At 49.8% G+C, this 25,166-nt stretch overlaps 1 protein-coding gene across 3 annotated transcripts in view; it reads left to right on the top strand.

Annotated features, from left to right (window-relative positions):
- Pcnx2 (pecanex 2) overlaps positions 1–25,166 on the top strand; it is a 167,508-nt gene that overhangs the window by 132,542 nt on the left and 9,800 nt on the right. For 2 of the 3 annotated variants that reach the window (XM_006982493.3, XM_076572346.1), the window contains exons 25-31: positions 689–904; positions 11,122–11,375; positions 13,016–13,249; positions 16,678–16,799; positions 22,552–22,696; positions 23,817–24,047; positions 24,646–24,920. In XM_006982493.3, coding sequence (XP_006982555.3) covers positions 689–904; positions 11,122–11,375; positions 13,016–13,249; positions 16,678–16,799; positions 22,552–22,696; positions 23,817–24,047; positions 24,646–24,920 — 1,477 coding nt within the window. Of the gene's footprint in view, positions 1–688; positions 905–11,121; positions 11,376–13,015; positions 13,250–16,677; positions 16,800–22,551; positions 22,697–23,769; positions 24,048–24,645; positions 24,921–25,166 lie in introns of all 3 variants that reach the window. The other variant, XR_013051388.1, reaches the window with a different exon arrangement.

Below are 25,166 nucleotides of genomic sequence, written 5' to 3'. Positions count from 1 at the left end.
TTTACTCATGATTGTGCACACTGAGACAGCCCCAAAGTCCTTTGGATGCAGGAAGCCGTTCATTTGAGACAGGAGACGCTAAGTAGAGAAGTAAGATACAGACCTGGAGTTCAAAAGTGTGTGTGCGTGTGCGTGTGCATGTGTGTGTGTGTGTGTGTGTGTCATGTGTACGTGGAGGCAAGAAGTCAACCCTGAGTGTCATTCCTCAGGAGCCATCTACCTTGGTTTTTGGGCCAGAGTCTTTCACTGGCCTCAGCAGACTAGGTTGTCTGGCCAGAGAGCCCCAGGGATCACATGTCTCTGCTTCCCTGGTGTTGGGATTACAGGTGCTTGTTACTATGGTTGTCTTTTTTAAAATGTATATCCTAGAAAACAAACTCAGGTTCTCATCCTTGCACAATAGGCACTGCCAGATGCCAAGGTCAGAATGTTGAGCATAACACAGGATTGTTAAGTAATTTGCATTTAGACGGGGATGTATCTGTATGAAGCCCACCTCAGGGTCTAGAGGGAAGACATAAGTAGTCTCAGGATAATCCACCAAGACAGGTGGCAAACAGGTGCTTTTGTACGTCCATAAAGACTCCAACCTTCCCAAAGGGCAGCTCCCAGTTTCAGGATCTGAGCACAAGATAGCACATTGCTTCTGGGTAAGACACTCACCAGTCTCATGTCTGCCTGCCTTCAGGAAGTGACGACAACAACCTCAACTCCATCTTCTATGAGCACCTGACCCGGACCCTGCAGGAGTCCCTCTGCGGAGACCTGGTGCTTGGCCGTTGGGGTAACTACAGCTCTGGTGACTGCTTCATTTTGGCTTCAGATGACCTCAATGCCTTCGTCCACCTGATCGAAATTGGAAACGGTCTTGTGACCTTTCAACTCCGAGGACTGGAGTTCCGAGGTAGGGGTCTCTTGGTTTGCAGCGTTGCTGGAACCTCAGTGTGTTAGGTTGAGGACCAGGCAGAGCATTGCTTACAAGCCATCATCAGGGGTAGGGAGATGGCTCCGTCGCTAAAGGCATGCACTACTCTTGCAGAGACCTGAGCTGGAATCCCAGCATCCTGACTGGGAGGCTCACAACCACCTGACTCCAGGTCCAGGGGTTCTGATACAACTGGGCTTCTGTGGGCACCTGAACTCTCATGTGCATGTTCACACACATATACACCAAGAAATATGAATGGGCAAACTTTCGGAAAAGAAGCCCCTATGACCAAAGAAGGACTTGGGGACTGTTCTGCTGCATGGGGATTAAGGCCACCTCTACTTTTGAGTAGGCATTCTGACATAGGCACTCCCAGTCAGCTGGGCAAACAGTGGCGCCTCCTGATCTCTCCTCTGCTCTCTGGTCCACCCGGATGGAGCACTCTCACCACTATGGTCAAGAGTCATTCCTGCTGACATGTTTTCGTCACCCCAGTGGCCTGCATCCCCGTAAACCACGAGCGCCAGTGTAAACGCCTCCTTTCTTAAGTTGCTTTAGCCGAGTTCTCTTACCACAGCAGTGAGAAAAGTAATTAACATAGAGTCAATTCCAGTGGCAGCTCAAAGTCAGGTGCAGAAAAAAATAATCATGTCTCCTCGTCCTGTGTTAGGGTGACAGAGAGGCATGGTTTGCTGGGAACCAACATTACCACAACATACTGGATTCCTGAATCCTCACAGGGCAAAATATAGAAGGGGGTTGCCTGCCTGAGCAAGGTTGGGGCTATGTAAGCAGGCTTCCGGGAGGGGCCATCGGTTATGGCTTATGACTTTGTCTTCTTCCAGTCAGCCACATGGGCATGTCACCTGATTGTAAAATCAGCGCAGAAGCGATGTCTTGAGGGGGAAAATGGAGCTAACTTGCCTGCACCCCACCCCTTCTGCTACAGTACATTTTCTCTGACCTAGTTTGATCATAATTTTAAAGATGGAGACTTTTAAGAGCCCTGTAGCTTGACAAAATTCAAGTTCTGAGGAAGAACTAAGTCGCCCCCAAAGGACTGTTGTTGAGTGTGTTCCTCATTAGAGCATCTATTACAATATTCCCACAGAGGGCTGGATTTCTTCTTGGGGGGTGTTCTGGATTTCTTCTTCTTCTTCTTCATTCTCCTTTTCTTCTGAATTCCCCGTTTTCCGAAAGAGCGAGTTTTATTTTGGTCAAATTTAATCTACTTTGGCACTGCCTGGGGCAGTCAAAGCACAGACAGACAGTTTCTGTCTCTCTCTGGAAATGTGCTGAGGAAGCCAGTAGAGGGAATGGAACTGTTTGCGCATTCACAGCTTGCTCTCACTCTTCCCCCGTTTCCTCTTTCTCTCTCTTCTCTCCCTTCCTCCTTTTCTCCCTCTCTCATGCTGGGGATCGAACTCGGAACTACATGCATGCCAGGCCATGCTCCACCACTGGGCTATGCTTCTTACAAAGAAAGAAATCTACTCTAGAGGAAAGCCAGCAACCTGAGGTCACGGGGAAGAGTCCTCTGCCCCACCCCTGGCCCCAGCCTTCTGAAAGAGAGGCACCAAGTTCACAGGAGGGCTTGGCCTCAAGCCACAGACATCAGCTCATTTTAGCACAAGAGAAGAAGGGTTTATGGAAAATACATCCAGGCATGAAGACTTTCTGAGCAGCATGGGAGGCCTGTGGCTGCTGGGCAAGTTCAAATCTGAAATCACACAACAGGGGTTGAAGAGATGGCTCAGTCACAAAGAGCACTTGGTACTCTTCCCAAAAACTAGATTTTAGTTCTCAGCACCAACTCCAGGGGGTCTGATGCCCCCTTTTGCCTTCTTTGAGCACTTGCATACACATGGCGTGCGCGTGCGAGCACACACACACACACACACACACACACACACACACACACACTTGAAATTCACATGATGGTTGCAAAGGAGCCCATCTCAACAATGGACCCAGGGCTGCCCCCGCATCGCTGATCCCCAAGCTTGAACACGGGATACTGCTGTCCCCAGAGAGTGGATAAATAGCTTCTAGCACCCCTCTCCTCCATGCACCCCATCACCTACCTCTCGGTGCTGTCAACTTGGTCAGAGTTCCAGTCAGGTAGACCAGATCTCCAAAGTCAAGGTCACACACATGTGCTCTGGGTCGAAGGGCATCTGGCTTTTCATTTCTCATAGTGAGGGGTGGTCACTGAGACGTAAATGGTGGGGATATCAGTTGAAGAAAGGCCAGCTGCTCTAACAATACAGCTGAGTGCCGAGTCCAGGACACAATGTGCTTTTACTCTGCAGATGTAGAGGTAGCAGGACACAGAGCAACTCCACTCAACATCACCGGGTGTCCCAGCCAACGCGTCTTTATACACCGCTTTCAAGGCCACCCCGAGGGTCAGTGTGGAGCTTGGCAGCAAGTGGAAGAATGCGGGGAGGGTGGTTGCAGGCCAGGTTTGAGCACAGAACAGGCATCTCCTTCTGTTTTATGGTCCCCATAGAAGTGACATGCTTACCTGGAAAGCAAGCAGAGCTCTCATTGGAGTTTCCCATCCCTCTGTGGTTCTTTGGTTAGTCAGGTGCCCTAGGCAGATGGCTTAGCCATTTCCGTGAGAAGAGGATATGCATGCATGTGGAGTCACTGTGCATCTCTCAGCAAAGGCACCCACCTCACCAGGGTCCTTTAAGGTAATTATTCAAGGGCTGACAGATTAATATCAGCCGACAGTCCAAGTCAGGGCAATAGAGAAAGTGTGTGCCAACAGACACCAAAATCTATTGACCAGATACTGCCTGAAGGGGATGGGTAGGGGCTGAAGATCCAAAGATGCAGTCTGGAGGTGAGCGGCAGGAGTAAAGAGCCAAGGCATTGGATTTGGTGCTTTGTAAGATGCCTGTGAACTTGGGGCTCAGGAGAGAGTTCCTTGAAGGTGACAGCTACCCTCAGGAAAAGCATCATCCCCCCTCCCACCCACCTAAGTAATGGCGAAAGGAAACCAAGGGGGATGAAGAAAGGTCTGAGCTCACAGCTAGATCTGGGTGCACCCGGGCAAGCATGCGGCTCTCCACTGGCCACTGCCTGTGGGTACGTGCTTGAATCTGTGCCATGGTGTTTACTCGGTTCACAGGCACTCAGCGATCGTCTCTCACACAGTTCTGAGAGCTCCACACCACCTTCCTACCTGGGAAAAACAACTGCTTTCACATCCGGGTCTTCAGTGGACGTCCGCAGTGACTTGGCTCCACAGACCCTCAGTTTCTGCCCCAGAGCCTCAGTGTGACATTGAGGGCCTCTGCAGCTCTGACTTAGAGACACAATGGTGGTCACCGGAGGGCGGACCGGGGAGGGAGCCAGAGTCTCCTCTCTGTTACATTTGACATAATCACCAATGGGGAGCATTGGTCAGCACAGCTGACCCAGGACGCAGAGCCACAGCTGGACTCAGGGGACAGCAGAGCAGCCATCACATCCCTGGGGTGCCTGTCACTGTTGGTGTCAGGTGTGCACTGTCCTGTCACTGTTGTGTAAGGTGTGCACTGTCCTGTCACTGTTGTGTCAGGTGTGCACTGTCCTGTCACTGTTGGTGTCAGGTGTGCACTGTCCTGTCACTGTTGTGTCAGGTGTGCACTGTCCTGTCACTGTTGTATAAGGTGGACACTGTCCTGTCACTGTTGTGTCAGGTGTGCACTGTCCTGTCACTGTTGTGTCAGGTGTGCACTGTCCTGTCACTGTTGGTGTAAGGTGTGCACTGTCCTGTCACTGTTGTGTAAGGTGTGCACTGTCCTGTCACTGTTGTGTAAGGTGGACACTGTCCTGTCACTGTTGTGTCAGGTGTGCACTGTCCTGTCACTGTTGTATAAGGTGGACACTGTCCTGTCACTGTTGTGTCAGGTGTGCACTGTCCTGTCACTGTTGTGTAAGGTGGACACTGTCCTATCACTGTTGGTGTAAGGTGGACACTGTCCTATCACTGTTGTGTAAGGTGTGCACTGTCCTGTCACTGTTGTGTAAGGTGTGCACTGTCCTGTCACTGTTGTGTAAGGTGTGCACTGTCCTGTCACTGTTGTGTCAGGTGTGCACTGTCCTGTCACTGTTGTGTCAGGTGTGCACTGTCCTGTCACTGTTGGTGTAAGGTGTGCACTGTCCTGTCACTGTTGTGTAAGGTGGACACTGTCCTGTCATTGTTGTATAAGGTGGACACTGTCCTGTCACTGTTGTGTCAGGTGTGCACTGTCCTGTCACTGTTGTGTAAGGTGGACACTGTCCTATCACTGTTGGTGTAAGGTGGACACTGTCTTGTCACTGTTGGTGTCAGGTGTGCACTGTCCTGTCACTGTTGGTGTCAGGTGTGCACTGTCCTGTCACTGTTGTATAAGGTGGACACTGTCCTGTCACTGTTGTGTCAGGTGTGCACTGTCCTGTCACTGTTGTGTAAGGTGTGCACTGTCCTGTCACTGTTGTGTAAGGTGTGCACTGTCCTGTCACTGTTGTGTAAGGTGTGCACTGTCCTGTCACTGTTGTGTAAGGTGGACACTGTCCTATCACTGTTGTGTAAGGTGTGCACTGTCCTGTCACTGTTGTGTCAGGTGTGCCCTGTCCTGTCACTGTTGTGTCAGGTGTGCACTGTCCTGTCACTGTTGTGTAAGGTGTGCACTGTCCTGTCACTGTTGTGTAAGGTGGACACTGTCCTGTCACTGTTGTGTAAGGTGTGCACTGTCCTGTCACTGTTGTGTCAGGTGTGCACTGTCCTGTCACTGTTGTGTAAGGTGTGCACTGTCCTGTCACTGTTGGTGTAAGGTGGACACTGTCCTGTCACTGTTGTGTCAGGTGTGCACTGTCCTGTCACTGTTGTGTAAGGTGTGCACTGTCCTGTCACTGTTGTGTAAGGTGGACACTGTCCTATCACTGTTGTGTAAGGTGTGCACTGTCCTGTCACTGTTGGTGTCAGGTGTGCCCTGTCCTGTCACTGTTGTGTCAGGTGTGCACTGTCCTGTCACTGTTGTGTAAGATGTGCACTGTCCCGTCACTGTTGGTGTAAGGTGGACACTGTCCTGTCACTGTTGTGTCAGGTGTGCACTGTCCTGTCACTGTTGTATAAGGTGTGCACTGTCCTGTCACTGTTGTGTAAGGTGGACACTGTCCTGTCACTGTTGTGTAAGGTGGCACTACCCACCTCTATCACCAGATGAATGAGCTGAGAGGGGAATCGGGTAAGGATTTGTACTGCATGAAACCTCAGCTAGGCTAGTGGTGACACTTTTGAACAGACATGTGGAGACTGTGGTGTGGGTTTCCCTAAGCCATACTGGCTCTGTGAGTGTGAAGGATGTGATCAGGTCTAACCAAGGGAGAGTCACAGAGAAAGCCAAATACAGGAAGCTCCAGATATGTGTCCGTGCAAAGGTGTGACAAGATTATAGTGCTTGGGCAGGCTAAGAAAGAGAGAAGCAAACCATGGGGAAATAGGAGGCAGGAGGAGCCCAGGGACAGCGCTGTGCACCCAGAAAGGGGGCGATGAACAGGGGAGTTAAAATACTGGAGGAGACAAAGTGGCCGCTGGAGCCTGGGACGCTCTCGGCTGCTCTTTAGAGGGAAGCAAGTTTGGTAAACCACATCTAGGGGTGTTACCATGAATATGTGGGGAAGAGGGAAGGAGAGAAGAAGGAAGGAAGTGAGGAATGGAGGGAAGGAAATAGAAGGGAAGAAGAGGGAGGAGAGAGGGAGGAGAAGGGGAGAGGGAGAGAGGGAAGCAGGAAGCGAAGGAGGAAGGGGAAGAGAGGAAGGAAAGGAGAGAGGGAGAGAGAATAAAAATAGGACATAGAAGGAGGGGAAAGGGAGGAAGAAAGAGGGGAGTGGAGAGAGGGGAGAAGGGAGGGGAGGAGGGAATAGAGTGAGGAGAGAAGAGGAGGAGGGAGGGGAGGAGGGAGAAAGATAAGGAGGGAGGTTAAATAAGGAAAGACCAAATTAAGGAACATCTAAACGTTTTAAGTCTATTTGAAGTTAAATTCTTAAATGTCGTTTTCTCAGAATTCCTTCACACTTTCATGGTGCCCCACCCTGCAGGCCATTGGTCAGCATCTTGATGGATGTCACAGAAGGGACGCTGAAAGCACAGGCTATTACATAGGGTGAAGCCACCACTCCCATTGGAGCTGGGGAATATCAAAAACAAGATTTATATGCTCCTGTCTGTGGGAGATGTTATCAGCCTTCTCACAGTTTGGCTGACCCCATAACCACTGGCCCATGAGGACATATGAAAATATCCGTGTAGCCTAATGTAATCCAAAGCAACCCCAACCCAAAGCTTTATCTCAACTGGCAGCTCCACATACAGCTCTCCCACTTAACTTGAAACTACAATTTTCTTCCTCTTGGCAACCGTCAACTCTTCGTCATGCCTTTAGGTTTTGTGTCTACATAGCTTGAATAGTCTGTTGACTCCCTGGGTCCCAAACTTCATCCATAAAGTAGAATTCTGTCCCCCACGAATGCTAGCACACATATGTGGCTGGAGAATTTCTCTCCAGCTCCCACCAAGCCCCGGCAGTCCAACAGCCCACTTATAATATAAGCACACAGATGCATATATTATTTACAAACTGTATGGCCGTGGCAGGCTTCTTGCTATCTAGTTCTTACATCTTAAATTAATCCATTTCTATAAATCTATACCTTGCCACGTGGCTTGTGGCTTACCAGCATCTTCACATGCTGCTTGTCATGGCGGCGGCTGGCAGTGACTCCCTCCGCCTTCCTGTTTTCTCTGTTCTCCTCTCTGTTAGTCCCGCCTATACTTCCTGTCTGGCCACTGGCCAATCAGTGTTTTATTTATTTACCAATCAGAGCAATTTGGCATACAGACCATCCCACAGCACACACAGTTCCCTTCATTTCTCATTGGAGGAGCCTAAGGCATGTTGGTGTATATGGCAGGTCTAACAGGACAGGGTGTGTCCCATGGGCACCAGCAGAATCCCTGCCACCTTAGCATCCTGCCCTCAGGAAGGCTGTGTGAGAAGGAGGCGGTTCTGAATGACCCATGAACTAGGAAGGCCCCCCTCCTCCAAGTCCAGTTGGTTGTACTGCTGCTCCAGCCTGTAAATGGAGCAGAATTCGGGAGGTCTTATTCCCAGCGATGATTACAGAATTGCACATTTCAGCATTCATCATGCACTACGCTGCCTGATGCGCCTGGAAGCTTTGACTAATTCCACTTCTTAGATGTGTGTGTGTGTGTGTGTGTGTGTGTGTGTGTGTGTGTGTGTGTGCATTTGTGTGTATGATATTTGTATGTAACTTTGCTTGTGGAGGCCAGAGGTTGAGGTCGGATGCTTCCTTCAGTGGCTCGCCACCTTATTATTTTTATTGTTGTTGAGACAAAGTCTGTCACTGAACCAGGAGCTCAGCGACTCAGCTAGTCTTGTTGGCCAGCAAGCTCCAGGGATTACCCTGTCCCTATATCCAAACATTGGGATTACAGGCTTGAGCCCCATACCTTAACATCTTGCCTTTTATGTGGGTGCTGGGGGTCTGGCCTCAGATCCCCAGTGATCCTACAGTTCCCTCTGAGCCACCTCCCCCAGCTCTTGGGAAGCTTACTTTTCAGTGGTGAGTATTTAACACTTAAGATACTAGTTTTAAATTCTAAGAGACCAGACCCTTCTGTTCTGAAGAACATGTGGCTTTGGGGAACCACAGGGTATGTTACAGAAAGGGGGCTCCACCTCTTTCATCTGCATAACCAGGTTGGTGTGTGCATCTCACGAGACCCCCGAACCTCACCTTCCTAAGGTGATAAGTGCCACATACATGGATGTTGTCCAGAAACAAAGTCAAAAACCATGGCTGTTCAATTAAAGGCATCACACCACGCATGTTTAAAGTCTAGTGCGTTTAGCACAACACAGGGAAAAGCTTGTTCTTAGGGCTGTATCTAAATGCAAAACATATTCCTATGGACTCCATAGAATAAAGAGTTGTTATTAGAGGGGAAAAAAAGCTTTCTGTTGTGCTCAGAAAGCAAACAAGTTATACGTCACTCTAACATAGCTTTTGTAATTTCTCCTCCTTCTCCTGCACCCTGGGCCGAAGTTCACCTACATTCTCAAGATCATTGCTAAAGACAGCTGGTGCACCGTCGCTGAGGAGCGGCACCAGGAAGTACAGGGGAACTTTTCAGGGAAGCAACATGTAGCCTGGGGGTGGGGGGCAGTGGGCCAGCAGGGGTCCCAGCTTTAGCTATGCTGGGAGAGATCAGAGGTCCCATCCAGAGGCTGGTGCCACCACCAAGATCGCAGAGCACAGCCATGTAGGTCCTAGGATCAAAGGTCGTTAGGATTAATAGCAAAACCCTTTACCCACGGAGCCATCTCACTGGCCCCAAGAAGCTCTCTAGATTTTATCAAGTATAATTTATATTCTTTAAAACCCCTTAGATTTTATCAGGTATAATTACTCTTCTTTACAACCCCATTACCTGTGTCTTATCATCTACCCCATTCAAATCAATTCTAGCCCGTGTCTTATCATCCACTTGTTGTTGATGATGTCATGTCGGAATTTTGAGAAGCGGGGTCTGATGCAGCCCAGGCCGGCTTCACATTCACTATGTAGCTAAGGAGGGCCTTGAACTCTTGGTGCTCCCGCCCTCACCTCCCAAGTGCTGAATAATAAGCATGTCCCAACACACCTGGCTTTATGTCCTGCAGGACTAGGGTGAACCCCAGGACCTTGTGCATGCCAGGCGAGCACTCTGCCTACTGAGCCGCAAGCCCAGGCCCTCGTTACTTTTTTAATGAAGAAAGGGTTTAGAAAGCACAAGAGGACCATTTAGTTCAGTGTCATTTCACGAGTGACCCTTTGTGTGGGGTTTGGGTTCAAGTTGTCCTTTGTTTCAATGCTGTCTGGATTCTAAAACCCCACACACACAAATGAGGGAAACCAGAGGTGCAGCCTGGGATTGTAGCACAAGGTTAAGACGAACCCACAGCAGAGGCCTTACAACGGCCTCTGAGCTAAAGGGGAAGCCAAAGGCAGGAACTGCAGTTAGCGGAGTGATCCTCTCTGGCCCAAAGCTAGAAAAAGCTCCAGGTTAGCCCGCTGTGGTGGGTGCAGTCAGCTCTCTCCTCTCTCACACTCATCCTGAGTTTGAGGCCACATAGCACAGCCTTTAAGTGAGGGCAGAGTTAGAGTCCACAGAAATGGAGGCTATGGATTTCTTCTTCCGGTGTTGGCTGGGAAGATGGGCGCAGTTCTCATATACAAGGCTCAGGTTGACCCGGGCAGAATGCAGTTTTCACTCCTACCTCTGTGTTCTTCGTTCTTGATCCAGTTGGCCTGCCTTGTTCCAGGGTTCACATTATTCTTACTGTTTTATATTGAAAGGTTCCTTCCCCTATCTTCTGGTCTCCACTTTGTTATTTGTCTGGGAAGGTGCTCCAGGGCAGGAATCTTTATCAGGTTGTCTCACCAGAGATGGGTAATTCTACGAGTCTTCATCACCAAGTCTGTGGCCACTATGAAAGCATGGTTCTCCCCAAATAAAAACACAGAGAATAGAGGAAGTAGGAATGATTGTGAACTGATAACAAGCCCAGTGCAGTGGGACACATTTGTAACTCCAGTTCTAGAGAGCCAGAGCTGGCCTAGTGCATGCACTTGGTGAACTCCAGTCCACAGAGAGACCCTGTCTCAAAAAACGAAGGTAGAGGGCCCCTGAGAAATGACCCTCAAGGTTAAACTCTTGCCTACATATCTACCTCCCTCCATCCCTACCTACCTACCTACCTACCTACCTACCTACCTACCTACCTACCTACCTACACGCATGCACGCACTCATGCACACGCACACGTATGCACGCACGCACGCACATACACCTTGCACATAGGCACACACCCAAAGAGTTAATGGTTATGAGAATCATGGTTGTTTGGTAGGCCTGCTTTAAAACTAAGAACACGCACTTGATTCCAGCATATTCTAGCACCTTCGAGAGACACCTCATGGGGCTACAAAGATGGCTCTGTGGCTAAGAGCACCGGCCGCTCTTCCAGAGGACCTGAGTTTGACTCTCAACACGCATGGCAGTCCACAGCTCTCTGTAACTCCAGTTCCCGATCATCTGATGCCCTCTTCTGACCTCTGCAGGATCTAATGCCTCTTGTGTCCTTGGCCAGGAACCTACTGCCAGCAGAGGGAGGTGGAGGCCATCATGGAAGGTGACGAGGATGACAGGGGCTGCTGCTGCTGCAAACCTGGCCACCTGCCACACCTACTGTCCTGCAATGCCGCCTTCCACCTGCGCTGGCTCACCTGGGAGATCACACGCACGCAGTACATCCTGGAGGGCTATCGCATCATCGACAACAATGCGGCCACCATGCTGCAGGTGTTTGACCTCCGCAGGGTGCTCGTCCGCTACTATGTCAAGGTGTGGTGTGCTTTCCGATACTATGGGCAAAGCCTAGGGGCGGGGGAGTGGGGGTGAGAGGTGGGGCTCCTGACAAGCTCTACACCCAGTGGCATGCCTGAGGTTTCCCCCAGCTTCCCAGTGAGAGATGCAGCCAGACTTGGGGACCTCTACTTTCGTGAAAAACACAGCAGGGCTCTGTGTTAGCCTAAGCCTGGACTCAGAAGGCTGGCTGCAACCTTGGCTGTCTGTCCATTTCCACCCCAGCAGGGGGTGCTTGTTATGATGGCCAATTTAAATATTCAGGGTGCATCGGCAGGCCCCATGCTGGAGTGACACAGTCTGTCGTTAGCTGCTGCGCAAATGGGCCCGCTCAGAACCAGGACTGTGGACTGGAGATGTAGCTCAGCTGGCAGAGTGCTTGCCTAGCATGCACAAAGCCCTGGGTTCAATCCCCGGTACTACACAAAACCCTGTGTTGTGATGCACATCTGTAATCCCAGCACTCAGGAGGTAGAGGAAGGAGAATCAGAAGTTCAAGGTCATCTACATAGAGAGTTCCAGACCTTGCTACAAAAGACCCTGTCTCAAACATTCAATCCAAAGATTAGGAAGGACAATGATTTAAAAAAAAAATCAAAAAAGGAGGGAATGGAGGGTGAGAGAAAGGGATGGGGAAAGAGAAGGGGAAGGGAGGAAAGGGAAAAGGGAGAAGAGGAAAGGAAGAAGACAAGAAAAGAAACATGCAGCTTGATTGCCCTGTGGAGAAAAATGTGGTTCTGGTCCAGGTGGGCTGAGTTGTGTTCTAAGAAGCAGGGACCAGAAGGACAGAAGAGGACAGAAGAAACCCCCGTGATGGACCCTGTGCTGGGGGAGGCTATGCCTGGGGACAAGCCTGCTGAGGGCTCCGCAATTTAATGCTGTCCTGGGGGGGGGGGGGGTGTCTCTGCAGCCACCAGGGCCAGGAGTGTCAATCCACGGGCGGTAAGAAGGAAGTCTGGTTCAACACAACTCAGTAGTCGGTGTTAGTTCAAACTTCTAGAATCTGACCCCGGGCAATTTATTTTAGGCATATTTAAACACAGCACAACTTTGGGAAAAAATTTTCTGATGATAATTAACTCAATCCTATGTGTATAGCAAAGCTTACTACATGATTATATTGAAACTCTTTTCAAAGTATGTATGACCTCTTCCATAAAGATGGTTATATTGACTGAGAAACAATGTTCAAGATAAGGGTCTATGAAGGAAGAGTCTGAGATAAACATGAGAGTCTGGAGGACTCAGGTGTGCCCTGACCCCACAGATAACACAGAAGTCACCAGGATCTAGTTGCATCCATTCCCAGCCGGCTGGGCAGATTGGTTATATATCTCTTCTTTTGAAGAGACAACCCTGCATGTTTAACATTCCTGGTTTCCCTAGTGATTATCTATGAGCTAAAGAACCTCATGCCCTCTATACTATGCTAAGAGTCAAAAGGTCCCATCAGAGGCCTCAGACCCTACCAGCCAAAGCTGTCTTTGATGGAGACAAAGATGTCTCCTCTTAGCCTCTGAGCCATCTTTCCAGTCCCTTCTTACTGAGACCTAGCAAATAAAACAAATAAATAAAGTCTTCTGGCTATGAAATCTCACAGTCTTGCTTGCTTTCTGCAGAGTATCATATACTACATGGTGACTTCCCCCAAACTCCTCTCCTGGGTCAAGAACGAACCCCTACTGAAGTCCCTCCAGCCCTTCGCCAAGTGGCATCACATCGAGCGTGACCTTGCAATGTTTAACATCAACATCGACGACGATTACGTCCCATGTCTCCAGGGGATCACACGGGCGAGTTACTGCACTGTGTTCCTGGAGTGGATTCAGTTCTGCGCAGGGAAGAGACAGGAGGTAGGAGAGGACCTGGGCTGAGCCACTGAGTACAAGGCTAAAAAGCGAGGCTCTTTAACCTCCTTCCTCTTACTGCACTCCAAGGTAGATAATAGAAAATAGAGGTGAGGAAAGTTTCATTTCTGAATAAATGCTTAGTACACAATTGAGAGACAATATGTTTTGTCTCCAATGACAGAGCTTTGAAAGTATCCATCCCTTTAAACGATGTTCAGGGTCAGTATATTTAAGTCTCTAGAGCAGCATCAAGATACTGGAAACTTCCTTGTTTAAAATTGCAGTGTGTGTGTGTGTGTGTGTGTGTGTGTGTGTGTGTGTGTGTGTGTGTTGAGGGGTGACTCATGGCAGTAATCCTAGTGCTAGTGAGGTGGTGCTGAGACAGGAGGATTGCTGGGGACTTACTGGCCACCAGCCCAGCACCAAACCAGTGAGCCACCCCATCTCAAGAGAGTCATGTGGAGAGTGTGCCTATGGGTACACACACACACACATACACACACACTAATGAATTAATTAAATTGAATAAATTTGTATTTGGAGGGCTCAGTGACAGAGAACTTGCCTGTACAAGACAAGACCCTGGATTTGATACCCAGCACCACCAACAAAACAAAATTATAAAATTTTTATAAAAATTTTATTTGATTTGGTGCCTGTGAGTGTGCACACACATATGGAGGTCAAAGGTCAGTGTCAGGTGTCTTCCTCAACCACTCTCCACCTTCCTCCTAAGACAGTGTTTCTCTGAACCTGGAGCTCACTAGTTTGTACAGACTGACTAGCCAGCAAATCCTCATCTCTACTTTCCCAGACCTGGGATTACAGAAGCGTGCCCCCAAGTTTTTCCAGGAAGTCTTGGGATCTGAACTTGGGTCTCAATGCTTGAGAAGCAAGCACTCCAATGACTGAATTGTATTTTGAGTTAGGCATGTTGGCTCATGTCTATAATCTTAGTAGTGGGGAGGCTGAGGCAGAAGATCTCCTAGTTTAAGGTCATTCTAGGTTATACAAGCCTGGGCCACATAGCAAGCCATTGTCTCAAAATAGACCTCTTTTTCTTTTTGAGATTGCCCCATGACATATTTCTTTGCTGGTGTCAGGAAGATTTACTGAGCACATTGACTCATAGACGCACCATCTGCTCAGCGATCAGATAGTCCAGATGCGTCTATAACTACCATTCTCCAGGGCAGTGCTCATGTGCTGAGTGTACACCCGAAGGCTTGTCTCCTGGAAGTGAAGCCCGGAGTAATGGCTGCTCACAGACAGAAGAGACAGAGTGAACCGGGCACTGGATGTCCATCCACTCTGTGTGCTGAACACTGAGTCCATGAATGCTGGTGTAGGAGGGAGATTGAGAGCCACAACGCTAGCAGCTGACAGAGTACCAAGCCATGACACTAACTTCTCAGGGTCAGGAAGCCGGTCACAGCCTAGGGATATGGGCTGAAAAGAAAAGGAACTCTTGATGTGCCTCCTTTATCCCATGTTATAGTAAACAGATGATATATATGTATATAATATTTTATATATAATATATGGTATATATTATATAATACATATACCATGTAGTGTGTGTGTGTGTGTGTGTGTGTGTGTGTGTGTGTGTGTGTGTGTGTAAATGTACATATATTTTTTTTCTCCTCGTGGTACTAGGCATTGAACCTGGGCCTTGCTAAACTAGTCAGGTGATCTACCATTGATTGACCTATATGCCTGCCTCATCCTGTTTTCTACTTTGTATTTTGAGATAGGGCCTTGCTAAGTTGCCAAGGATGGCCTCTAATACATTCTGTAGTTCAAGCAGACCATGAGCTGACAGTCTTCCTGTCTCAGCCTCCAGGGTAGCTGGGCTTGCAGACCTGTACCATCAGGCCCGAGTTTGACTTTATGTAACTAACTGTTAGTCATTGATTTTGCATTCACAGTTTGTTGAAAGGGCCCTTATCTGGGGGAGAAGAGAAAAGCCTTACTTGATCTGGTTTTGGCAGGTCTTCCTCTATGGTAGGAGCCAGTAATGGTGGGCATTCTTGAGAGGGCATGGTCTGACTGTGTTAGTGACCTAAATCTGTCATAAGAATTCATCCCAGGGAATTTGCTCATCAAACCTAACCTTTGCCACCTTGCTCTCGGGAAGTACCCATTGTGGTTTGAATGTGAGATGTTTCCCCCATAGGTTCATATGTTTGAACATTTGGTCCTTCAATGATACTGCTACTTGGGAAGATTGTAGAATCTTTAAAAAAACGGAGCCTCATTAGACTGAGTAGATCACTGGAGGCAGGCTGTCTTAGTCAGTGTTCTATTTCTGTGAAGAGACACCATGACCAAAACAAACTTTACCAAAGAAAGCATCTAATTGGGGGCTGGCTTACAGCTCCAGAGGCTTAGTCCATTATCATCATGGCGGTACACAGGCAGACACAGTGCTAGAGAGACAGCTGAGAGTTCTACATCCTGATCCACAGGCAGAGAGAGAGAAACTGGGCCTGGCTTGGGCTTTTAAAACCTCAAACTCACTCCCAGTGACACACTTCTGTAACACAAACTTTCTTATTAATAAATAGCCCAGAGCCAAATATTGGGGTGAAGCTGAAAATTCAGAGAAGCAGAACAAGCCAGCCACAAGTTCTTACCTCTAGGAAAATTCTCATCCTCAAGAGGAGACTTCCTGTTTCCTCACGCCTTGTATACCTTTCTGTACCCTGCCATCTTCCTTCCTTCCTAGTGCTGGGATTAAAGGTGTGTACCACCACAACTGGCTCTGTTCCCAGTGTGGTCTTGAGCTCACAAAGATCTCTGCCTCCCAAATGCTAGGATGAAAGACGTGTGCTACCGTTGCCTGACCTTTATGTTTAATATAGTGGCTGGCTTTGTCCTCTGATCCCCAGGTAAGCTTTATTGGGATGCACAATGTATCACCACACACTTCATCCAACAAGGCCACCCCTCCTAATCTTTCTCAAATAGTGCCACTCTCTGGTGACTAAGCATATGAGCCTATGGGACCACTCTTATGCAAATCACCACAAAGGCTTTGAGGCTTTATGGCCTAGCCCTACATCATCCTGTTCATGTTCTGCTTCCTGACTGCACACATGACCAGTCACCTCTCCCTCTTGCTGCCATGCCTCCCCCACCATGATGGACTGTGCCTCTTCTGTGGGCCAGAATAACACCCTTCTTCCTCAAATTGCCTCTTATCAGAAATATCATGACTGTGTTTAGAAAAGTAAGTAACACTGCTTTTCCCATGTATATCTTTCCATGCCCAACCATAAGAGAGATGGCCATGGGCAGCAAAAGACTCCTCTCTCTGGGGTCACTTCGGAGATGCCTGGTTGGCGACAGTGTCCCCCGACAAGCCTGCTTCAGCCGCACTTGTGAAAGCCTGTGTGACAGCTGGGTTCACATCCTTGTTCTTCCAGCTCTCCAAGGCCCTGGAACCTGTGGACAGTGACGAAGACTCACCTCTGGTGACACTTTCCTTTGCCCTGTGCATTCTGGGAAGGCGAGCTCTGGGAACAGCAGCACACAATATGGCCATGAGGTACCTAGGAGTCAGCTGGGGTGTTTTAGCCTTGTGCATGTGCCTGGGGTTTGTGTTTGATGGATCATGTCAGTCATTTTCTTTACTTCAAAACTGGCCTGCTGGAAAGCCTTTTAGATGCGTCTTTCCTCAGGAATCAGGTTGGGTCTGCAAAACATTTCTTGTCATTGTAAACTTGAGAATGTTATTGCATTTGGAAATACTAATATGGGCAGTTGGAACCCAGAGGTCCCAGGTTTCAGACCTTTCAGGTTGTACGGGTTGTGCTAAGAATACAGGTACAAGGCTTACCTGGTGTTCCTGAAGCCCTGGGTTCAACAGCCAGCGCTGTATAAAGCATGCATGGTGACATACACCTGTAATTTCTGCACTCTAGAGGTAGAAGCAAAGGGTCAGAAGTTCAAGGTCATCCTTAGCTACATAGTGAGTTCAAGCCAGCCTGAGATACATGAGACCCTGTCTTCAAATAAAATGATTGTAAGCCTTCTTATGGAGGTTTTCGAGGTGCCTAGCAAAGTCGATATTTGGGAAAGGTTCATCCCCATCATTTTTCCCTGGGCCCCTTTCACCCTCTGTCCCTGAGCAGGGTCTGTCACAGACAAGCTGTGCCTGGGCCCTGCTGTCCCCTCTCTTCCAGCTAAGATGCTCTAACTAGTGACATCCAACCCCTCAGTCAGTGGCTATCATGTGGTTTCATCTTTGGTACTCAGCACTAGAGAAACTGACGGGGGGGGGGGGGGGGGGGGGGAGGTAGGGCGGGGGGAAGGGAGCTCCTGACATCAGCTGAAATCAGAATCTTGGTACACGAGGGAACATTTGAGTTTAAAAGCCAGGGGGGAAATGGGGCTGCAGGTAGAGCTCATGGTCAAGTACTTCCTAGCATGTATGGGAACTTAGGTTCTGTTCCCAGCACTGGAGGGAAATAAGGAGGAAGGAAGGAAGGAGAAAACGAAAGAGCCCCAGAGCTACTCAGCTCATCCTGTGTCTACCACTTCCTCCCACCTGCTTAGCTTCTGTGTCGCCATGTCCTGTGCCAGACTGATGACAGAAGCTGCCTGGGCTTTAACTGTGTGGTGGCTCAAGTACAGTCTGAGCTCAGGAATGTCATGCCGTTTGGAGCGGCACCATGTCTTCTCCTGCCCACATGGATCCTTTCCCATGCCATGGCGACCAGCACACACCCTCTGTGCCCAGGTCACTAGGACACGCCTGCATCTCTCAACTTCAGCCACTGGGCCCATAGCACAGCATGAATGCTGACAGGCATTCGCTGGGAACTGTCCCCAACCTGTCCGTAGCTCTCTAACTCACAATGAAAAATGAGGTGTGGGGAGATGGTATGGGGTAAAGAGCTTGCTGTTCGAGCATGGGGACCTGAGTTCAGATCCCCTTACTCACTTCAAAACCTGGGTCCGGTATCATGCACATCTGAGACCCCAGTGCTGGGAGGCAGAGACAGGGATGTGGGGAGTAGAGTTTCTGGATCACATCTCTTCCCTCCCAGGGAGGCACTTGCCCTGGAGGAACAACAGGGCATTCTGAGTGTTCTGTACCACCTAGGATAAGCCAGGCTTCCCCATGGAAATATTTGGATTTTAGAACCCAATGGGCTCTAACACATCCCTTGATGGCAATAGTTGAGAGCCACGTGGAAAGCCACAGATGGGAACAGAGTCGGGCTACTCAGGAACTGTGTTAGGGGGTTTGTTTCTTTGGTTGGTTGGTTTTATTGTTTTTGTTTGTTTGTTTCTGTTTTTTTTTTTTTTTTTTTTTTTGTCACTGTGATTAAAATGCCTGTGAGGTGGCACTGGTCATCTGGCCCTTGGTGTTTGGGAACTGGCATGCCACAAAAGTGACTGCAACAGAAAAGCCAATGCCTTGTCTGCAGATGTCCCAGAGGGGAGTAAGGGACACAGGAAGAGAGCTGGCTAGGATCCTATGGCGGGTCTCTTGTCCCGCCCGAGTTTGGCAGCAGAGGCTGACATCCTGAGCACCTGCACCCCCAGGCTGATGCAGTGGTGCATCCCCTCTTGGGTGCCCCTCACTAGCTGCGCTGCTCTTACAAAGCCTGGGTGTAGCAGTGTGGAGGGGGGCAGCGTGTTTGGAATGCAGAACAAGTCAGTCTGTGCGGGGCATACCCTGAAGAGTCCTGCAGAAACGATTCCTGTGGCAAAGTTGTTTCCCCAAAGTCTACAATACAAACCCAAGGCGGTGATCTCTTGCCTGGTACTAGATGACCCCCACTCTGGGGCTGGTCTCATTTCCCAATGCATCTGGGGGTTTTCAACATTGGAGCTCTAGCAGTTCCTTGGGTGGCTCTTCTGAGTTGATTTTGCACCCCCGACTCTACCCAGTGTCCCTGTATCAGTTGTGACATCAAAATTGTCCCCAGACATGGACAGATGTCCCCTGTGGGCCCAGTACCGGTGATTGAGAGGCACCATGGAGAGATCACAGGTGACAGCCAAGCCAGGTTGGTCAGGGATTGTGTGAGTTTTTGCTCTCCCTGTCACTATGATCAGAACGCCCGTGAGAGCAAGTTCAAAGAAGGAATGGTTTGTTCTGGCTCATGGTTTCAAATTCATCATGATGTGAAGGGCATGGTAGAGCTGGTCAGACAGGAAAAGGAGCTAGTGACAAGAAGGGGTGGGGTCAGAGCCAGATGTATCCTCCCTGCCGTCCCTGTCTAGACACAGCTAATCTCTACTGATGCTCCCGGCATCCTGGCACCATGGTGAGATAGCCTGGCTTGCCTACCTCCTTGGTGGGCTTCAGATGGGGCTCAGCCTCCGAGACAGACAACTTTGGTTGTGCTGTGTGCCACAGCAGTGGCAGCCCAGATCCAGCTGGGTGAGAGTCTGTCACTTCTCAGTCTAGTCACTGTGTGTGTGTGTGTGTGTGTGTGTGTGTGTGTGTGTGTGTGTGTTCATGTGCCTGTTAAGTGTGCACGTGTGTGGAAGCCAGGGAATAATTTTGGCTGTCACTCTTCTGGGCCTCTCCCTGTGGGCCAGGCTGGCTGGCTGCCCAGGGAGCCCCTGGGACCCACCTATCTCTGCCTCTCCACTCAGGGATCCTAACTGCTATGATCACACTGGCTTCTCAACAGAGGCTTAAGAGGACAAAGGCCAGTGAAGCTCCAAATCCAAAGGCATGGCAGGCGTTCTGGAGGCTTCCACTCTCCTCGCTCCACCCCACCCCCTGCCCTGCTTTACTCCAGGCTGCTTGCTGGATATCTTCTTCCTCTTTATTCCCTCCAGGGAGAAAGGCCAGTTATGAAACACCTCCCATTAAAACTCTTCCATGTGTGAGGTCAAGGGGTGATTCCGCAGGCTGGAGGGATTCTCACCTGGGCTCTGTGGCTCACGTGGAGAGTCACTTTAATACAGCACCTGTAAGCGCTGCCATGTGTCATTTTCTCTGAAAAGAAAATCAACAGCTGATGTATAGACTGTTGAGGCCTCAGATGGGGGCCTGGGTATCTTAGTAAGGCTCTGGAGGAAGCAATGGCCTGTGGCTGAGCAAGCAGCAGGCTGAGGCTCTTGTATCTGTGGGTGTTGCCTGGGGGATCTGGGCGAATCCTCAAGTTTTCCATTGTACTATCTAAAAGGAGTTTTTCCTCTTACACTGAGTGTGCAGTGTGGTGTCCCCGTACCTTCCTGCCACTCACCCCATCATGACTTAGCACCCCATCTCGAATTCTACAATTAGTGTCTTTCTGACACCAGGGGCATCCTCAGATGTTCCCCTGGAGAGCAGATGGCAGGCATCGCTCGTGTAGGGAAGCCTCTGCTCATGGTTCCAGCCTTCCTGCAGTTCTGCTCTGCTCCAACGGCCTCTTTGCCTCCCAGGAGCTGGCTGTGGTTCTCAGCCCCTTGGGAGCTTTTGCTCTGTGAGCAAACAACCCTTTGGGAAGGGTTATTTCCTCAGTCTCTTTCCAGAAGGTTCTAGGTTCCTCCAGGCCACACCAGCAGCCCCATCTGAGGAGGGCCTGGAGGCACAGCCTGTTCTAGTGCAAAGCCTCTGAGTCTCCCTCACGGGAGTTCCGGGTGGAAATGAACAGAGGTACGTGCCACAGCAGAGTGCTACAACATCAAGTGGTGCGCATGCTTCTCTGATGCACAGGTCCCATGCACTGTGTTGAGTCAGAGCTCTTCTCATTAAATCCTTGAAAACCTTTTCCCATGCATGTCCTGCACCTCTTGTCCCTGTCCAGCCCTGTCCAGGGTGCTGGCTGCCATGTTTGCCTCACCCCTGCATCTCAGGAGCATTGGAGGTAGCTATGAGAGGGCGCCGTACAGAAATAAGAATGGAGGAGAGGAGAACCATCTCTCCTTCCGAGACCCAGAATACAGGACACACTTTTCCTGAGCCCACTCACCATGTTCACTCAGAAAAGGTCCCAGGCCCTAAGCAACTTCCCTTGCGTGACAGCCTGTTCTTCACTCAGGTGGCACTTAATGACAGGTGAGAAAGACAGGGAAGTGAAACGAAGCGGGGAAAACCTGGACATGCATGGTTGGTGCTTTGAAAGAAAATGCCCCCCACAGAGAGTGGCACTATTAGGAGGTGTGGCCTTGTTAGAGTAGGTGTGATCTTGTTGGAGGAAGTGTGTCACTGTGGAGGCGGGCTTTGAGGGCTCATAGATGCTCAAGCCACACCCAGTGAGACAGACCACTTCCTGTTGCTTGCAAGATGTAGAACTCTCAGCTCCTTCTCCAGCACCATATCTGCCTACACGCTGCCATGTCCCGCCATGATGATAACGGACTAAATCCCTGAAATTGTAAACCAGCCCTAACGAAATAGTTTCCTTTGTAAGAGTTGCTGTGGTCATGGTGTCTCTTCACAGCAAGAGAAACCCTGACTAAGACACTGTGAAAACCTGAACAACCCTGGCAGAGCCATTAGCCACTGGCATTGACCTTGGTCACCCTGCTTCTTCCCTAGCCATGAAGAAAGGGTGGCAGAGGGAACAGTTGTGCTCTGATAATCTAAGAATCCATGCTTGGATGACATTTGGTTATTTTTCCCCCTCTATATATCATGGCAGAATCCAATTTTTACTATGGTTAACACAGCCCTGAAATCTCAAGAGGAGGAATAAGACCCTGGTGTGGGGAGGGTATGTGTGGCAGAGCCAGGGTAGCTGGGGAGGGCAAGCTTGCTTCCTGGTGTATGTGTTTGGCCTGTTCCAAGCTGGATCTCAGTTTCACATTCAGAGATCATGTTAGTGGATCCTATGATGATGGGAGATGACCGTACACCAAGGCACCAGCATACTTCACACCTCGCTGCGGGGCCAGGCACAGGGGGTTCTGGGAAAAGTACAGAGTCATCTTCCTTTCCATGCCGGGTCAGTCTAAAATACAGGAAGATAATGAGTGTGTTTGTGTGTGCGCATGTGCAAGTGGTCATACATGTCTTGTCACTCAGATACCATCTATCTTACTTGAGACAGCGTCTTTCAATGGTCTGGAGTTTACTGGTTAAGTTCACTGGGTGGCCTGTGAGAACCAGGCACCAATCCTACCTCTGCCTCCTCAGCACTGGGATAACCAGCATACACCCCCACACATGACTCTTTTGCGGGGTACTGGGAACTCGGGCCCCCATGCTTGTGTGTACCTACTGAGCGATCTTCCTAGGCCCAGGAAGATCATTTTTAAAGCAGGAGATGCAGATGCTGGTGGGGATGAAGCGATCATAAGCACTGCGCAGAGTGATCCCACAGTGATGTGACTCTGTTTTGCAGCCTGGATTCATTTCTGTACGGGCTGCATGCCCTCTTCAAAGGTGACTTCCGGGTCACAGCTCGAGATGAGTGGGTATTTGCCGACATGGACCTGCTGCACAAAGTTGTTGTTCCAGCCATCCGGATGTCCCTGAAACTGCACCAGGTAAAAAGCCACTTCTGAAAGAAGGATTAATCTGAAATTGGGGTGTGGGGGAAGGAGTCTGCCCCCTTACACCTACTTCTTGCCCACTGTACAGTGAGCAGCCATCTTCTCCGCCCTCCTCCCAAGGACCCCACTCCATGATCTGCCTCCTCACTGACCTAGAGTCAGCTCAGCCAAGGAGTATGGCGTAAATCCTCTTCACCATGGCTGAAATAGAAAACAAACTTAAGTTGTTTGTGTCCAGTATTGGGTTTCAGCAAGGGAAAGGGTAAATAATGTGAGCTGGGGCGAGGCCTCTGTTAATAATGTGTTTGCTGTGCAAGATGAGAATATGAGTTTGAACCATAGACCCCAGATAGAAAATCTAGGTGTGTTAGTTTGCTTGCAATCCCAGTGCTGGGGACAGAAGACAAGAGGCTCTTGGGGGTCACCAGCCAGTCAGTCTAGCCAATCTGGTGACCACTAGGATCAGTGAAAGACCCTATCTCAGAACAATGACGTGGATAGCCACCAAGGAAGACACCCAAGGCTGTCCTCTGGTCTCTACATATGCAGTATACACACACTGCACACATAGAAGGAGAAAGTCAATAACATGGTCTTCATCTCTTTCTGATGTATATTACATGCTCAAATAATAATGAAAATGGTGAATTAGTCTAGGTCAACTTCAGCTACAGAATGAGATCTTGTCTCAAAAAAAACCTACAAAAAGTGAATTAATAAAAATATAGTCTCTGAGCTGGGCAGTTGGGGGCACATGCCTTTAATCCCAGTACTGGGGAGGCAGAGGCAGGCAGATCTCTGTGAGTTCGAGGCCAGCCTGGCCTACAAAGCAAGTTCTAGAACAGCCAGAACCAGGAAGAGGGGGGTTGACCTAAATGTCACAGAGGTCTGAGAAATGCAGCTCTTTCCTAGGCACGCTCCATCTGGTTAGGGACAATAAGTTGAGCTGCCCTCTGTGCCCAGCTTAGGATTCAGTGATGGGGTGGGGACTGGGGGACTGGGGGAGGAAAACAAGGAGAGCATGTGGCCCTAGAGGCCACTGCAAGTCCCCCTCTGCCCTTGCCCAGACCAGCAGCTCTGGCCTCACTGAGCCCACCTGGGCTCTCCCCACCAGGACCAGTTCACCTGCCCGGATGAGTATGAAGACCCAGCAGTTCTCTATGAGGCCATCCAGTCCTTTGAGAAGAAAGTCGTGATCTGCCACGAGGGAGACCCAGCCTGGAGGGGCGCTGTGCTGTCCAACAAGGAGGAGCTGTTGACTCTGAGGCACGTGGTGGACGAGGGTGCTGATGAGTACAAGGTCATCATGCTCCACAGGGGTTTCCTGAGCTTCAAGGTCATCAAGGTAGGCCACATGCCTTGGTCTCCAACTGGGGAACAGGAAGAAAGGGAAGGCAGTGGGCACAACTGGTCCCTAAGTCGGAGGAGTGCTAGCCAGGCGTCAGAGGCCGGCCAGAGACGCAGCCTGAAAGCCACGGTCCACGGCTGGAGTCATCTCCCTCCTTGGAGAACCAGTGTGTGGGAAAGGTCCACCAAATTCACAAGAGGGTTTTTTTTTTTTTTGTTTTAAGTATCTTAATCTTTTAAGTAATTTCTGATTTAGGACCTGTGGCCCATGGGCTGCAAGTTGGACATGCCTACTTCAAAGTTGCAGACTTTTCTCTGATTGCCTGCTCCTGGGTGGAAGAGTCCTCTTCCCCATGGCCCAGCTTTGCACAGGGCTAAGGAAAAAAACTTACTTCCTTTAATTTTCCCCAAGTTCCTCCCCCCACGCCCCCTCCCCTGTGAGTATGACATCATTTTCAGGACTGAGACAAGGGCCTTAGACCGAGTTGTTACATCCCCAGACTCCCTGTCCCAGAACCATACCCACTCTCCATGGGCTAAACCCAGACTGACAGCCAGGGTCCCTGTGCTTCTCCCATCCCCACCCCTGCTTACAGGTGAATAAGGAGTGCGTGCGGGGACTCTGGGCAGGGCAGCAGCAGGAACTCATCTTCCTGCGCAACCGCAACCCAGAGCGTGGAAGCATCCAGAACAACAAGCAGGTCCTGCGCAATCTCATCAACTCCTCCTGCGACCAGCCACTGGGATACCCCATGTATGTCTCCCCACTGACCACATCCTACCTGGGCACCCACAAGCAGCTGCAGAGTGTCTGGGGTGGGCCTGTCACGCTGAACCGCATGAGGACATGGTTCCAGACCAGGTGGCTAAGGTAGGACTTCCCAGAGGCTTCTGCCTGGGCACCAGGGAGGAGTGTGTGGAGCTGAGCTCTCCGGAGCTCTGGGCGGCATGATGATGATGATGATGATGATGATGATGATGATGATGATGATTACTGTTGTCTTACATTAGTCAACCTGCTGTGCCTAGCTGATCCAACTGACCTTCAGCAGGTCATGTGTCTAACAAGTGGCCTCAGAGTGAATCATTGGGGAATGTCACATACACAGAGTCACTT

Source organism: Peromyscus maniculatus, chromosome 5 (assembly GCF_049852395.1).
Source record: "Peromyscus maniculatus bairdii isolate BWxNUB_F1_BW_parent chromosome 5, HU_Pman_BW_mat_3.1, whole genome shotgun sequence".
In the NCBI taxonomy this organism is placed as follows: domain Eukaryota; kingdom Metazoa; phylum Chordata; class Mammalia; order Rodentia; family Cricetidae; genus Peromyscus; species Peromyscus maniculatus.
The sequence above is the reverse complement of the archived record's forward strand: the minus strand, read 5'-3'. Positions and strand labels throughout refer to the sequence as shown.